General features: G+C 39.5%; 1 protein-coding gene across 1 annotated transcript in view; it reads right to left on the bottom strand.

The window, feature by feature from the left end:
• The window catches only part of SHC3 (SHC adaptor protein 3), a 58,518-nt gene that overhangs the window by 9,428 nt on the left and 31,995 nt on the right, over window positions 1-17,095 (bottom strand). Inside the window, exons 3-6 of the mRNA XM_074931964.1 lie at window positions 14,092-14,155; window positions 11,412-11,531; window positions 8,276-8,329; window positions 3,933-3,984 (exon numbers count right to left, since the gene is read on the bottom strand). Coding sequence (XP_074788065.1) covers window positions 3,933-3,984; window positions 8,276-8,329; window positions 11,412-11,531; window positions 14,092-14,155 — 290 coding nt within the window. The remainder of the gene's footprint in view (window positions 1-3,932; window positions 3,985-8,275; window positions 8,330-11,411; window positions 11,532-14,091; window positions 14,156-17,095) is intronic.

Below are 17,095 nucleotides of genomic sequence, written 5' to 3'. Positions count from 1 at the left end.
ATGGGGTCTTTTTTAAGGTTAAATAAAATTGCTCTAGTGTGTAACTGCAATAGGCAAGACCACAAATCAGTTATACAATTCTAACAAGTTCATAAATACAGGAAATCTCATAAAATTTAACTTACTATTACCTAAATTCAATAGATTATATTAAAATTCTCAGCTATAAATTGAAATTATAAAAATATTAGGGGATGGTAACAACAAAAAAGCTTTCTTTGCTTTCCTCCTTTTCATTACTTCAGTTTTATGTCTAATCACGTCAAGCCCTCAAGCTGTTCACTTCCTCTGAGTTTCCAGAATTTCCCAAATTACAGGCTGAGGGAGGAGCAGTAACGAGGATACTTTCTAGATCCCGGGCTCTGATCTGATTCCAGTAATAGAATCTGGTATATTTTCCTGCTTGTCTCTATCGAGACACTCCCAGCAAACTGCGGGATCACTGGGGAGCACAGAACCAGGACCTTGGTTAGCTCCAGTGCTCCCTCATGTGCCGTAACTCTGAACCCACCATGACAGATGCAGTAAGGAGGGGGCTGGCAACACAAGCTCTCTTCCTATGAGAGACCAAGAAACCTTTATCAGCTGTCTGAATAGCCAAATCCATTCCAGTTTTAAATCAGACAATGGCTCAGAGGTGTCCTCTTATGTGACACCATAAACAGGTGAACTCATGAAGATTTCACCAAACACTGCGGGAATGATGGGTGTTAAGAGCTAGAAGCTAAAGATCTGAATGAACACCAAATCAGTGATATTCAGAAAAACCCAGGCGAGTTCATTTTCCATATTCAGTGCTGGACAAGCACATGGTCTACTGGCTAGAGCTTGGATTGGATTTGAAACTCTGTTTTCGAGGTCGTGCTACAGCACAGTGGGACCTTCTTCAAAGTTATTAATTTCTATCACCCCTGAGTGCTTTAATGACCTCAGTATAAATTCTTCCACTGAAAAACTGCATTTTAGTATATGCCCAGTGTCCAGCTCAGTGGAATCAAGTGCTTTGGATGCCAATGTCCTACAAATAAGGGCTGGTCATGACATTTGTATGACGTAATTTTAGTTAAAGCAATATGGGAAGCTAAGGAGGTTTAGCAATGACTTCTCAGAGGCTGATCTACTGGACAGACTTCTGAAGAGTCCAGAATAAAGGGCCAAGAAACCTGCAGTTATGCAGGTATGGAATGACCAGGACACCAAGCTGTCTCTCCCTCAGCATCTGCAGCACTTTACACAGCATGAGATGGTATGAGATGCTGGCCTGCTAAACAGATCCAGTAATACTCTCCTCTCACCTTATAGCATCTATTGTGCCAACCAGCATGCTGAGGCAATGCCTGAGTGAGGGGAAATGTCCTTAGCTGCATGTTAAAAGTGGATTTGGCAGCCAAAAACAGGACCTCCATGTGTTCAAAGACAGAGGTAGACATCCCTGGCTAGCACAATATATTTGCTGTTTAGCCCCTCTGCACCACTGCTGGCAGCAGTGAACAATCAGCCCCCAGGTAAGGTGCAGACCTCTCTCCATGAACATGGGCTGAAAGTAGTTAGGCCAAACAAATCTAAAATTTTTGCACTCTAGTTACTGAGTGGGGATTTAAAGAGGCTACATTTCTCGCTGCTAAACCTAACTGGAGCTAAAATGAAGCATGAGTCATTAAGTAGTTTCAGAAGGTGACATAAAGACAACCTGTTTCCTTGGATACATGGATGGACTTTCAGCAGGTAGATGTGCTTCTTGTACAAGGATGAGAAGGTATGGATCACACAGAGTTCATTTCTCATGAAAGTTACAGCAGAAGATAGACAGCCTTTAGATTGCTAGATCCAGGATATAAAGCATGAAGAGAGCTTTTCCATCTTTGAGAAGAAATGAGTCTAATATGCAAGCGAAAGCTATACTACAGCATCAGTGCTAGTGTTAGAAACAGCAGCAGTAACATTTTCACTACATACAGAAGTAAATTTGAACTCACTTCTGAAGTAATTTGCAGATAAACCAAAGATTAACAGAATGGCCAGTGATGGTGAAAAAGAGCAATCCAGGTCCCTTGGTAAACTAGACCTTTAAAAAAAATGTGTTTTAATACTTGTCACATACAAAGTCACTGACGAACAAACGCCTGATGTACACACACAATTGGGAAAAGCTCGCATGGAAAGCTGTAACAGAAGGCTTAAAGATCACAGCATGAAAGAGTTTTACATGAGGTAACAGTGCTTCACTGCCGCAAAAAGGGCTTATGAGAAACCAGTTAATGATGAGGACAAAAGCAAGTATGAGTAGGAAGGTGCAGCCTCTGTTATAGGTTGCTGACAATACTAAATTAATCCAAATAATAACAGGCATCATCTACCTTCTAAAACAATGCAGAAAAATGTAAGAAGGAGGAACAGAAATTATCTGAAGGATGGATGATGTGCATTGCAGCTGGAGACCTACAGAGTTCACTCTGTCAAACTTTTCCTGAAGAGACAAGACATGACTTGAACTAAATTACACTACAGGAAGAAAATACCAGGCGCTTAACTAACTCCTCAATCTAGGATAGACTAGTTCATCAAGGAACAGTGACAGGAAGTAAGGCTAAACACAGCTAAACACGTTCAACTTAGATATAAGGAAAAAACCACAAGTGTTCATTAAACATTTTCTATATAAAATCCACCCACACAGAAGCAGAAAACAGAGCTCTGGGTTCCTCCAAACCCTACAGTGCAAACGCCTGGTCTATGATGCTGGTCCACTACATTGCCACTGAGATCTCTCAGAACTAGATCGTTCCCTGGTTTAGCAGAAGGGTACTGCTAAAGCAGGTGGAGAGTAGCTCTGCAACACATAGCCTACGATCTGATGCCAGAGCCTTTCTGATGGGAGACACATGGTGTTGGAACATAGCATGCATGGCAAAGAACTGGACTCTCTCCCTACCTCCCACTCCCCATATTAGTATATTTAGTGCAGGTATTATTTATAAGCTAACACTCCCAAGTCTGGACATCTCTGCACATGGTTAAGGTATTAAAAATAATTAAAGATGAAAAAATACAGAAGTTATTGAATTAGCTGTGCCCATGGTAAGGTCGCAGCTCAGGGTCTGCAGCATTGGCATTCTGGAGTTAAAGTGTCTGAATTCTGCAGAAATCTTGTTGAAAGTGCTTGATATTTTTTTGGAGCTAGTCTTTTTTTCCTCTATGAATTTATGAATAATAAATAGATTCTCAGGTACATTATGCAATACCTTGTATCTAGCATTGAGACCTAGTGACACTTTATGCATTACAAGCAGGCATGTTTTCTCTGCCTATTATTTCACACTGTAATTTACACTTTTTATAATTTACTTTTATTTTTGAGAATATGAACTGGATCTTGGTCTTTGAAGACAAGAGGTTCCCTGTTCCTGACTGATCTCTCATAAAGTAATAATACAACCTTGAATAAAACTTCATTGAGAAAGAGGATTGCAGCCTCCAGCAAGCTGGCTCAAAAGCTCACTATTTGGTAAAGAATCTGATTCTGCCAGAAAGAATTAGGCATATACTGAGAAGACTTAACAGATTCAGCCACCTCATAGGAGGACTTAATCAGAGGACTGTTTAGTTCTTGCACAGAGGTTGGGTATAGGTAATAATTAGCTGTTAGAAGCTCATGCAGGCAAGTAAGGCAAGCATTAAATTTAAGAGATGAAGAGAATCTAAATGATATTTGGAGATGAACTACAGGCAAGACCTGTTCCAAGTTTGAGAACCAACTTGTGTATGGCTGTTCCTTATTGCTACACAATCTTTCCATGACTCTGTCAAAGGCAATCTTTTACTGAGCTGCATTTATTTTTTGCTGGAGAAAAAAAATAAATCAACTGAATTATACCATGAATAATTCATGTTCTCAAAGGAAAAAGGATGTCAAGTAGACATTTCTAACTTACCTCTCCGATTAACAGGATCCTTAGCTACATATGCAACATAGTCGGTTGTATCCTGTTAAAAAATTAAGATATCCACAATGAATGCAAAAAACCTTTGCACTGATCATAGCAAAATATCACAGTACAGAATGTCCATATTCCTGTGGGTAGAGCCTCAAATGACATGTTTTGCTCTCCAGCTGTATACTACTTTAACCCCATAAAACATTTATGGGTTTTGGTACTGATTCTACCACCTTGCTTTCTCCAGAGTGTGATCTATTCCAGCAGAATTTAAAAATCTCTTCCATGACCTTTGAAAATCAATTAAACAAATTTAGCACGATTTGGATCATGCCTTATTTAGAATGGAGTAGAATTACAAGTCCTCATCTCCAAACTACCCAGAGATTTTGGTTCAGAATATGAGTAATCAACTGATTCTATGGCAGAAAGAGTGGGAGTAACAGCCCTGCTCCCCAGAAATGGCTTTTATTCATGTGGGACAAGCAGGAGTGTTTACTTTACTAACAATGCCATATGGCACAGAGGCACTCCACCATGGCTTGGCTGTGACAAGCAGTATCCCAGGATGCTCTCCCCGAGGCCACGGGCTCTCCCAGCCATCCCTGTTGCCACACACCGGGTGGATTTTCTGGCAAGAGTAGGCTGACATCTTCTTTGTGGATTTTTTGCTTTCTCTCCTGCCACTCTCACGCTCCTGTGCACAAGCAGTGGAGACTTATATCACTGCACTGTGCAGATGAAACAGAAAGGCCAGTGATTCTGGGAAACGTGAGGCCTGCTGGCACATCTGGAAAATGCCATATATCCTTGATGCGATCGGAAAGTCCTGCTTAGCTCTGTTATTTCCTGACATGCCTGGCTAGTCAAGTACAGCTAAACCTAATTGAGGTATACATAGGATACACTACAGCTGGCTGCATAAATCTATCCAAAGCCTTTTCGGGTGACCGATCCAAGACCATTGACAATTATGTCAAGATCTAATGTCACAACAAATGTCAATCTTCAGTTAAAAGACAGACTTCTTTAGCTTAGTTTTCTCTAGTGCAAGCACACACCACCACCACCCACCCAAAACAAATCACTGTACTGTATGTCTGTACAATTTCCTTCCTAAGGAGAGGGCAAGGGAAATGATGAAGCACATTCATAGTTCTGTTGACAGACGCATAGCCATATCACTTAATGCACTACTGGAAGGCACTCAGACACAGCAGTAATGAAGTTGGTCTGTAAAAAAAAACCAGCAGGGAATAGCCCTAGCATTTTGCCCAGTAATTTCTTAAGCACCCAGTGACACAGTGTCTGGGCAACGATTTGAGTGAAAGTAATGATGCATATCAACAAGTAAGGGAACAAGAAAAGTGGCTATGTCTATAGTTGCAAACAAAACAGAGCCAAGGTAAAGGCCCAAGAGTTGTGTATACTGTTTAATTGTTGCTACTCTCCTTTGCCTGGCTGTGCTGGCTTCCCATGACATGCTCTGAAACTCTCTGAGGGACCAGCACGTGCTGGGCATTGAAACCAAAAGACTACTGGGAGAGAAGAGAGTGAATATGTGGATACAAATTGCACTGAGCTATTTTGTTTCAGGGCCAGAAAATGGGCCACAGATCATTTTATTTACCAGTACAGACATAGCTAATGGATACATTTATGGCTGAGTAAATCATACATCTATCTCACAGCTAGTGTGGGTGTGAGAGACTGGAACCACCTACTCTTTATTTCACCTAAAGCTCTACGATTCAAGGTGACTATGACAAACCATTAAGGACCTAAGCTGGGCACTTTTCACAGAGGCTAAATTAGAAGATTCCCATCAAAAGGCTGTAACAGGGCTGAGCTGATGCAGCAAAGTGGTCCCTGACATTCAAGTACTGAAGACAAGTATAAACTATAATTTTCGCCTCAAAGAAATTGCATTGTGGCGTTAAAATTTGGAGGCAGAGCTGAAACTGAAAAACTACTGCCTTCAGGGACCTCTGAGAGACCTGCCTTATTAGACCTTATGAGATTCGCCTCTCTGGTATTTCAGCAGACATCTCCAAAACCAGATGTCTTGTCTAGCAGCCTGGTAACAGCTACCTGAAATTACTATGGATAAAAATTGTTTAGTGTATCATAAGAAAGGGCTGAAGAGAGCTAAAGCTGATCCAGAACAGTCTTAGAAGTGAACTAAAAATTATTCCAAAATGGTGTGTAAAAGCATTTGGTGGAGAGATTTTTAAGCTGCCACGTACTGACACACAATGTCTTTCAGAAACTTTCTGACTCATTGCAAAGGGGAATATTGCAAAAAAAAATATATATGGTACTCAAGCTGTTCTCCAAGACTGTGGAACACTTCTCCAGTGGATATAATTTGAATAGGTAATTAACAAAGGTAATTTTGAAATGTAATTAATGTTTAGAGTGGGAGGAAAGTTGCAAAGCTAATTGCTGGCCCAAATATGGGGGAGATACTCAGAGCAGAAAAGTGGATGGGGTGAGCAGTGGGGACAGTCTCACTTCTAAATAACTCAAACTTCAAAATTTAGAGTAGGGAAGTATTTCCTGAAGAAACATGGGCACAGACCTGGGTTCCTAATTCAGCATGGCCTTTCTCCATCTTAAATCTTATATGAAAAAGTGAGTTTATGGGCTAGAGTCCAATTGTGTTTGGGGAACAAAGTTTGGTGGTGGCAGTCCTGCACCAAGTGGAAATCATTAAGGGCTGATGAAAGTTATGTCTGGATGACCCTCAGATGGGTTAATAATGCTGTGACTTAAATCACATCCTTGCATCTTGTCTTCTTCTGTGTGCCTGCAGGACCAAGGAACCACCTGCTTTATGAACAAGCTTTTGATTTAAAGTTGTGCCAGATACTAGCCCACTGAGACAAACCTGTAGAGCACCATTATATACTCACACCTACCTTCTCCACCCCCGGAACGAGATCACCACGCACTGGTCTTATTGGGAATGCAACTTTACAATTTCACTGTGTCTTGTAGGCTCCTTTACACCATGCAATTTTATTTCTCTGGTAGCTCACTGACTCAGTAGCATGATTTTTCTTTCTCTAAAACATTTGGAAGAGCTTGTTTACTCCAAATCCAATCTCTACTGCTGCTCCTCTCCACTTTCCTGGTAAAATCACTCTATCAGTGGGCAGTGTGCAATGGTGTTTCTAGGACTTAGCATTTGGGATGGCAGATGGGGAATGAAGAATCTTCTTACGGAGGCAGGGAACTGTGGTAATCACTCCTCTGCCCACTTCAGGAATTGTTCATTTACAGCATCCATTGCAATCTGTTGTATTTCAAAGTTGTGTTGATCCATTTTTTGTTCCCCAAATTATTATGATATGGTGTCTTTTTCCCTTCTGGAACTGAACTGAGCTCAGCAGAGCTATACTGAGACTGAAGTTTGCCCTTATGTTTTCTGGGGATAGCGAAATGAACAGAGAAAGTGCCAAGGATCTTCAACTTAACAGAGTTGAACTGAGAAAACGAACTCACAAAGCAGGCTAGAAATTGCCTTACCTGTAGTACATGACTGATAAATGACAGATAATCACATGATGGAGGAAAAAGCAAACTCGTTTGATTAATCTAGGTTTAAAAGCTTTCAAACCTCCAAGTAAGAAGTGAACAATGTCCCTGTTTTATAATTCTCCCATTGTTTCCTGGGTGACAAATACTTTTAAAGAACATTTAATATGCCTTTGGATGGACTGCTTATAAAAACAGGGAAAAGCACAGCAAGCAGGAAACCGCCATTTGATCTAAACGAACCAAATGTGTAGGTGTATCTGAAAGCTTTGCAAAACTAGAAAGAACTATCTGGGCTTTTCCTGGAAGCCTTTCTTCAAGCTGCATGAGTGTAGCAAATATACCTGAAGGCAGTATTTAGCACAGTTTTCTCAACGCGCATTTAAAGACAACAAGAAAAAAAAAATATATGCATGCATTGCTATAAATACAACTGCAACACAGTTTATGACTGTAAAAAGTGCAAAATAAAAACCACTCAGAACAAAAATTCTCATGAAACCCATATGTCTATACTACATTACTCGGTAAAATAGAGCTCTGCTTATCAGTTGTTATATGTATGCTCACAGCCCTTTGATACTTTTTGTTTCAGTCATTCAAAGAGCAGGATTTATTACTGCTTGTCAGTCGTTTCCCTCAAAAAGACTTTGATGGCAACAATCAAGAAGAATTTATGAAAAAAGAAACAGGAGCTATTGTGGTTATATTTTTCCTTCAGTAAGCTATGCAATAAATTTTGTCACACAGTCATCATAAAGCAGTATCTACATGGGGGATAGCTTTAAAGGAATGCTTACCGGATCACCTCCAGACGCAAAGGAAATAGATTGCATATGGTGATTTGCTATGATCTGCATGGAACAGAAAAAGTAATTGTGATTCACTAGGTTTTCTTACAGTTTACCCTTCTGATTTCTTTTTGTATAGGGGTGAAAATCCAAAACCAAGATCCAAATTAACTCTGTGGAGTGCAAAGAGTAGCATGATAATATAAACAAACTTAAGGATAAATGTATCTATTCTGGTGTTCTTTAAAACCTAGCAGGACATGGCAAAATTGCTAAAAGTGTTCAGAACTCCTGTAAATCATACAGATCTGTCATACAATATCTTTGGAGAAATTTTAATCTGCTAAAGCTCACTTTCTTTATTTCAGGTAGGGATGCATGGAGCAAAAGGTTTTCTGCTGATGCCACTCTGGTGAAAAAAATGAAATCATGCCAGTCTGTACACTAAGGATCCTAGCATTACTTCCAGCACCAACTGCATCATTTTATGTTTCAAACACCAATATGTTTGCAATATGCAAACAGAATTTTGAATCTAGCTGCAACGTAGCATTGTGTACAAAATCTCAGGCACAGTCCAGGGCATTTGAAATTCATTTTGCTTATGTACAATTTGAACTAATATGATACTCCTCCGGAAAGAGACAAATCGTCATGAACCTCTCATAGAAGAACAGTTCTGCTCCATTGCTATTCTGAGATTTAACCTATGAAATATTTTAATAAAGAAATCATGTAACAATCAAGAAAGAAAAGGTCATTTGAAAGAAAATTTCACTAGATCAATTGAGTCACTGAAACCATGCCAAGGAATTTGGCTGGTATAGGACAGGCTCCCCTATTTAGTGACTCAGAGCATGTGGTAATAGTCACTTGGATCTTGATTGCTCACTTCAGAGAGCGTATGGCATATTTTTACTTTAGAAAATCCTTTTTGAAAAAAAATGAGGCTAAAAAGATATTCTCTGGGCTGTTTTCCCCAATCCTCCATCTTAAAGACTTGAACTAGCAACTGTCTTCCTTGGAAAGAAAAACGCCTAACATGAGTTTCTCTAGATCTTGGTGCTTCACTAAGTCAGAGTTGACAACTATTTGTAGTATGTGTAGAGTGCTTCACTTTCAATACTCCTGCTTAATTTTTAAGTATTCAGTGGTGAACCATCATTCTCTTCCTCATCAGTGAGAATTTCCTTCTCTTTTTCCCATAATGAAATGATCCTAACCATAAAGGTGAACTAGTGAAGATTTGCTACACTTTTAATATTGTCACTGTCTTGAACTGAGCAAATAACCCAATCTTTTAGTACAGCATCATAAAAACCAGATTGCCTCAAAACATTTTTCCAAATTTTAAGAAAACTAGAATGTGCTTGAAACCATCAATTCATCAGACACTTTTTTTGTTTGTTTGTTTTTAATTCCACAGCTAAATAGCTAAATAGCTTAGTTTAGTTTGAGGTCAGTGCATTGCATTTCTTCCCCACCCCCACGCCCCCAAAAAATATTGAAACAAAGCATAGCAAATTACCAATGCCTTGCATTGCTTAAAATGAAATGATTCATGGCACATAGTTTAAAAACATTCCCGTCTACCCAAATCCACATATTAAACAAATAAACAGAACAAAATCATCTTAAACAAATAAACAAAACAAAATCATCTTCCACTCATCCGTGCTTAACATGTTCACAAAATTGATGTGCAGGGATACATGCAATTGCTTTCCTGCTATCCCAAGGGCCAACAACAACCTTATTTTTTCATTCCCTCCAGCTCCTCAGGCAAAAAGAGACTATTACAGAAGTTCACAGCCATCTTCCTGGGTGAGACCTCAAAGGGCAGTTGCTGGGCCATGCTTATTTTCAAATCGAATGCTTGGCACAAACAAGAAACAAGGGAGACCACAGCCAGACTGGAGATCTCTGAGAAACCAGACGTTTCCCAGGCCTGCACCACCCAGACCAAGTCTATCTCAAAAATAATGATGTGAGAGAAAGATAAACAGTTTTGTCAACTCAGAGAAAAGGCAAAACATCTGGGGGAGGATTCTTCCCTGGGATAAATCAGTTTTAACTCCACTTCTACCCTGGTGTCAGCTGAAGACAAGGTGAATTGCAGCGTATGGCGCTTTTTTAGTAGATCTAATTAACACCAAGTTCCTATGCTTCTGACTGGGGGCAACTGCCCTTATGAAAGGCACTGCTGTGTATACTCCCTAATAAGGCTCCAAACTACTGCAACCAGCCATAATGCTGCTCTCACAGTCTCAGTGCTCACTGCATAAGATTATGATGTTTTCTAAATAAGGACAAGAATGAAGATAAAACAATGAAAACATAATAATAAACAGCAAGCTTTTTAATAGATGATGGATGTATTCTTTCATATTATTTAATCCTGAGGCTCCTAGGGACAGCAGGAATTACTTTTTTTTTCTCTCTAACTGTATCTGGGCTGAAAGTTGCATACCCTAACACAGTGTGTGGTTCACAGCAAACAGTACAGTAGTGAGTCTGCATGTCTGTCTGCCTCCTCTTTATATATATCCTAAGCAAGGATTTTTCTCATCTCATACATCATTCACAATCCACTGCAGTGATTCCCCAAAGTCTATCTGTACCTTCAGCACAATGAAAAAGAAATGGGCTGCCTGAAAAAGGCTCTGCCTTGTCTCTGGAAAGACTGGCATTTCACAGCACTGCAAAATCTCTGAGGCTGTATTTTTAGCAGCGTCTCAGGACCAGATTGCCCTTTAAGGCTCTAAATGGGAAGAACTACAACAAAATTCGGGATGCCCATTCGTTCCTTTAGTCACTCCAAATTCATCCCTTTTAACACTCTAAAAGTTTGTAATTGAACTCAAGGAGAACTCCCACGACCAGAAAATGCCATTTCATGTCATAGGTCTTTTAAGAGCAAAACCAAGCTACCTGAAGCATGGCCAGAATAATCCACCAAAACTGTGTTGAATAGTGGAATAAACTATGACTCCTACTACACTTTATATCCTGTTTTCATTCATTTTATAGACATTACTGAGGAATAATAACTTTGAGCAATGGAGTTTTTCTGGCAGACAGCAAATAACTGAGCAGTAGGCTGTTCATCAAAAGCCTCACAAATTAATATGGCAGTTACACTCACCTGTTTTGTATCAGGAGTCATTAGGTTTAAACTGGTAGTGGAGATATTCAGCATTATGCTCATTCCTGCAAACTGAAGATTGCTCTTTCCCAAGATGCTAGAAAGAACTTTGCTTGGTGGCTGCAAGGGGGGGGAAAAAAGCACATTTGTTCTGCATTTATTTGGGACCACCTTCATTGTATGCAGGGTTAGGTGTAATCTTAAAGGTTTCTTAAAAGTTGCTGACTTTTCAAAGATCATTTCACTGCAACAGCTGTTGTGCTCTGGAGACAATTTCTCATTTATACTACTACTACTAATAATAATAATAATAGCTAGGCAGCTGTTCATCCACTCTTGACCTAACAAAATAAGGGGTTTGTGAGACAGCAAAGTCTCATCTTCATCAAGGGACTAAGTGAGCAGACTAAGATGAATGCCTTAAATCAGTTTCTTAAAATGCCATGTTCTTATTCTGTAAAAACAGCTTCAGCTCCCGAAATCTGTTGTTTGCTCTGCATCTAGTGACTGCTCTACCACCTTCCCACATGTAAAATGGGACTCCAGTGATACTGATGGGATGCTCACAAAAATGGATACACAGTGTCATTATGCTTGTAGGCTCCTTAGCAGTAGGCTAAAACCTTTGTATGCACACAGCTAAAGATTACTCTTAAGTCAGAGAATAAGTACAAAGTGTTGGAATGTAATAAAGGGGATGTAATACTACTGATAACTTTTGTAGGCTTTTCACTAGATATTTTTTAGCAATACAAGTTATGCTACCAAAGCAAAATTTACAAACTTTGCACCTTTGACAGCTACAGGGAACCACATAGCTGCATGAGAGCAGCCTCATTCAGGTAACCACAGCCTGTACAAAATCAGGCTGCCCAGCAATAATAGACCAAGTCCTTCTACTTGTGCTGGTGAATATTTATGCTAGTCATTAGGATATGAAAGCAAAGCTGTGACCGGAGGCAGGGTTCTTCTGCGACTGTATTTGCATTTGTCCTAAACTGCCTGCAAGTTTGGAAAGTTTTATCCCTAGCAGGATGGACACACCTGTACTTCTTTACTCCTTAAAGCTTACATATATTCAGTTTTAGCTTCTTTTCCCTCTGTTTAATTGTTTAAATATGCACTGCCTACATACTGTTCATATGTAATGTTTGTGCGGCACTATTTTAACTTCGTCATGTTACAGAGCTAATATTTCATTACCTTCACTTTAAAACAAGCCCTTTTAGATATTTTTGTTTCTCTTCTTTCCTTAGCCCTTCATGATTCCCCAGCTCATGCCTAAGGATCACCTGCCCACAGTGTGGGTAAAGTGTGAAAACTTGCCCTCAAGAAGTACATGTCACCTTAACCAAATCGATAAGCCACTAGTGGCAAAAACATGATGAAAGCACAGGCTGGCAAAAGATGTCTGTCTTTAACATTTATCTGAAATTCTGTCACTGAGAATTTTCTTCTCAGCCAGTACACTTACTTTACAATCACTAATTCTTTTCAATAATGTATAAGCAACATTGCTTCTAAAAACAGTAATACAGCAAGGTGTCTCACTAGGCACTTGGGACTCTGTTTTACCCACTTTTCCAATGACAGCCTCATTTTGCTTTCCAAGGAAAAAGATATTTTCCTCTTTACTTTTGGGTTTAAAAACAAAAGCCAGAGAACCGAGAAATGCCAATGAGATAAATTCTGTGGTGGTGGTGGGGAAACCACAATGACAAATTCCAACTATGCTGTGACATATGTTGTCACATATGCCTTATTTTACCAGGGGAAGATTCTCCATTACAGACAAGTGGCATTTCATCTCATCTCTTTCTGCTGGGATTCCACCTAGATGGTGGAGCAGCTGGGAAGCAGGCAGACCTTTTCTTTCACCTGCCTGTTCTTCTCCTGCATCCAACAACACACACATGGGCTATAATTAACTGCTTTCTATGCTTCTTCCTTTAGAGCTAGCATTAAATCCCATCTTTACTAGCAGGGCCCTGGAAGAGCAGGCAGTGCACGAGCTGAGCTGAGGCTTCCTCCATTCCATGCCTGTAGATCATAACTCCTATCACACAAATAAGAATAAAAGCATGGTAATAACTGTGTCAGGCCAACATCCACTGGACCTGTCATCAGTGTTGTCTACAGACCCATCAGCTGCAGGTGGTTATGGAAAGAGCACAGGGAACAGAGGATCACCTCGTATGTTCTCTCCATTTCCAGAAGTGATTCCCAAACTCATTAATTGTCACCAGCAGAGCTATGCTCCAAGAAAAGATCTAATCACTTTCAAAACTATGTATATTTTTGGCCTCTGCAATAGCTTCCAGCACCTATTTCTACAATTTACTCATGCATTTTATGAAGAGGCATCCCTTTTTGTTAGTTTTAAGCCTTCCACCTGCAATCTACAAAAGAAAGAAAAAGGAGGGGGGTTTTACAGTAGAAACATAAAGGCAAGCCACAACCTTTTTCCTAGATGTACTTATACTCCTAGATGCCTATAAAAGCAGATGCTGACCAAAAGGGCAAGAGGCAACATACAGTGGGTGACAACAGCCAATACTTTAAATGATTAATGATCTGTAATTCTCAAAGCTGCTTTAAAGTCACCTGCCTGCTGTGCCTCGTCTTCTCTGTGTTGAGATAAAAAAATACAGTCAACTGCACTACAAGAAAAGAAAAATACCTTTCGTTTCTTGAAGGCTCCTTTGGCACCAGGCACAGCTTCACAAACACAACTGATTGCTTCCCTGAAGAGACAGAAAAAATCTTTATAGTAAATGAATATGTGGGTTTCTTCATTATACTTGAATGCACTGGGAGAGAACAGCTTCAGACCTATTTCTGTTCACAAGTGAAGATAGTTACAGGTCAGTTAGCTCTCTTCTCAAGGCTAAAACAGGTGCCATTCAAATTTAGATTATCTCAGTGTGAAGCGGAAGACAGTAAATAATGTTAGTGTAAGGAAAAGTATCTTGAGAACTACAAACGATAAGAATGTTTTCTCACTCTATTAAAAAGACCTTTTTTCACTGTAATTTAGAATATTTTAAAAACACCTTCTTCCAAGACTCATTTCTGTATCTTATTAAGACATGAGGAATCTGATCATAAGATATGTCTTTAATCAACATTGCTTTACACCTTTTTTTTAAACCTTTATTGTAATGTAAGAGGTAGTAACTATCCTTTTTCTCACTACTATACTATGTGCTTTTCCAAGCAGAGCAAAACCTCCTGGCTTTAGATGATACCAGAACCCTAAAATATTACGGGTAATAGGCATGTGGTGTACAATACATCCAATGTAAAAAATTTTAACTGATATTTGTTCAGTATGATCTGAACAATTTATTTGTGGTCCCATTTTTATATTGTAAGCAAAATTAATGCCATTAACATTTTGCTTCAGTTTTCTAATATTGCTTTCTTCTTCCCATTGCACTCAGGCTAAATGAAAGAAATGCATGTTGAAAAAAACTGAATTCATACTTTCTCACAGAAGAGTAACTGCATACTACAAAAACTCTTGAAATCATATTGCCACAAACAAATCTTATAGATTCTTTCAGTATTTAACAACTTATTATCTGAATAGTCAGTCTGGTCAGTATTCATCATTTCTCCCATGCACAGAAAGACCTTCCTGTGACCATTAGCTAAAAAGCTGTAACAGACGTATCCCACTGGTAAGACAACAGTTGCACAAAGACAAGTAAAGGTGACTCTAAACCTTGTTTAACTGTTTTAAATATGGATTGAGACTAACAGCACATTATATTCAGACCTAAAAACATAAAAATACCCATGTATTTTATGAAAAAACCCCAACAGGATGGAAGACAATTAACTACAAGCTAAAGAACAGTCAAAATTAATCAAAACCTGGATACATCACCTTGATAAAAACATAAATTATTTTAAGTTTATGCCATGTAAAGGATATTTCAACTACACAGTAGGTGAATGCACAGGATCAACAAGTGAGTCAGGAGAGAAATGTCATATGTGTATAAGCATTCAACATATAATGGCTCAGCAAATGTCACAGGTTTATCCAGTAGTAATCAGTAATTGCTATATAATTATGTCTTGGATGCTTTTACCTAGAGTCCAATCCAAAGTTTCAATCACCTAAAAGAATCACATGAATTTACTATTTTTAGGGGGTGGGTGATTGTGGGGGTGGAACACGTCTTGCAGCAGGTTTAAACTCCTGCCATTCTGAAGAAGCATGAGATTTATAGCAACAGGTAGTCAAAAAGCTTTCAGGCACACAATCCTTTCTTCAGGTCTAGAGAAGAGCTTGTTTGTTTCATAACTTGTCTTTTTTTTTTTTTTTTTTTTTTTCCCCAGCTACATCTGCTCATCTAATAAAATTGCTTCTCACTACAAACCCTGCCTTGCATATGCCCTCAGACCATCACAGCTACAACAGCCCTCCATTTCACAGTTCAGCACTTGTATTCAGTTCCCACATTTACCACAACACTTCTTTGACTCCAAACAAGTGTTTTAGTTAAAGTAGCTACTATTCTTACAGAGCAAGTAAAAATTGGTTGGTTTAAAAAAGTAGCCCTGATGTGTCTTAGAAATACAGCACAGCAAGCATCACAGAGATGTCATGATACTGACACATTAGTTACTCCTCAAATAGTAATCCGGAAAAATAAATATTCTTCTCCACCAAAAATGCTTTTCTTTGAATCAGGAAAAGCAAACAGTCATTATGTTGTACAGAGCCATCCCCTCAGCCTTGCTATTGAGCTAAAACTTGTGGTTTCCCATCTCTTTCTTGCACCGAATCAAATCCTTTGGAGGCAATGGGGTGGGAAGTCCATGACTGTGGCAGTCCGCAGCCCACTGCTGCCTTTGAGACCTCTTGCTTCACCAGGTGTGTCTGAGCTTCCCAGGCATTTTGGCTGCAAGTTGCTGACACAGAGGCATCACCATCACTTCATCCTCTTTTGTCTCTTCCAGTGGTCCAATTAGCACACTGAGATCCCTCATACAATTTGCCTCTCACAAAAAATATTTGTATTTTAGAGATATGAACTGTGCTTGAGGAATAAATTCAACTGTAACTGATACCGCATCCATTTTGTTAAGGTTCCTTACTTCATAACTTCCTTTCTGTTCCTATATGCCTCCACTATCTTCTATCTGTAGCAGCAACATGGAGCAGGTAGGAAGCAAAACTAATTTTCAGGCCAGTGCACCCGACAAAAAATGTTTACAAACTTGTTATTTTTCTGGTGTAGGGCTGGGATTTGTAGTGGTTTTGCAACTACCTCTTCAGCCTGCCAGCTCCTGATAATCAGCCATAAAGCGTGTTATTCAATAGACCCATCTGACTCAAGGACCTTGTTGATCAAAACTGCTACTTGAGTGTAGGAGAGGAAATGCACCAGCTGAAAAGGCTGAAGCCCGGGGCTGAGGGTTGGAAGGTAGCTGTGGTTACTGTTTATACGCCCTGTCTCGGCAGAGCAGGAAAAGCACTAAGCAGCTGAAAAGGTAGATATACATCCTTTCAGTTAGTAACAAAGTGCTGTAGATTTTCCAACTGTCTTCCTTTCAGTAAAATATCTTGGTTTTACTGAACTAGGGTGTTCCCAAAGTCTGCAAGAAGACTGGAGGTGGGGGAAAGGACCTGAGAAAAGTGACAGCTTGTTGAGATACATCTCAGATGT

Source organism: Athene noctua, chromosome Z (genome assembly GCF_965140245.1).
Source record: "Athene noctua chromosome Z, bAthNoc1.hap1.1, whole genome shotgun sequence".
NCBI lineage: Eukaryota > Metazoa > Chordata > Aves > Strigiformes > Strigidae > Athene > Athene noctua.
The sequence above is the reverse complement of the archived record's forward strand: the minus strand, read 5'-3'. Positions and strand labels throughout refer to the sequence as shown.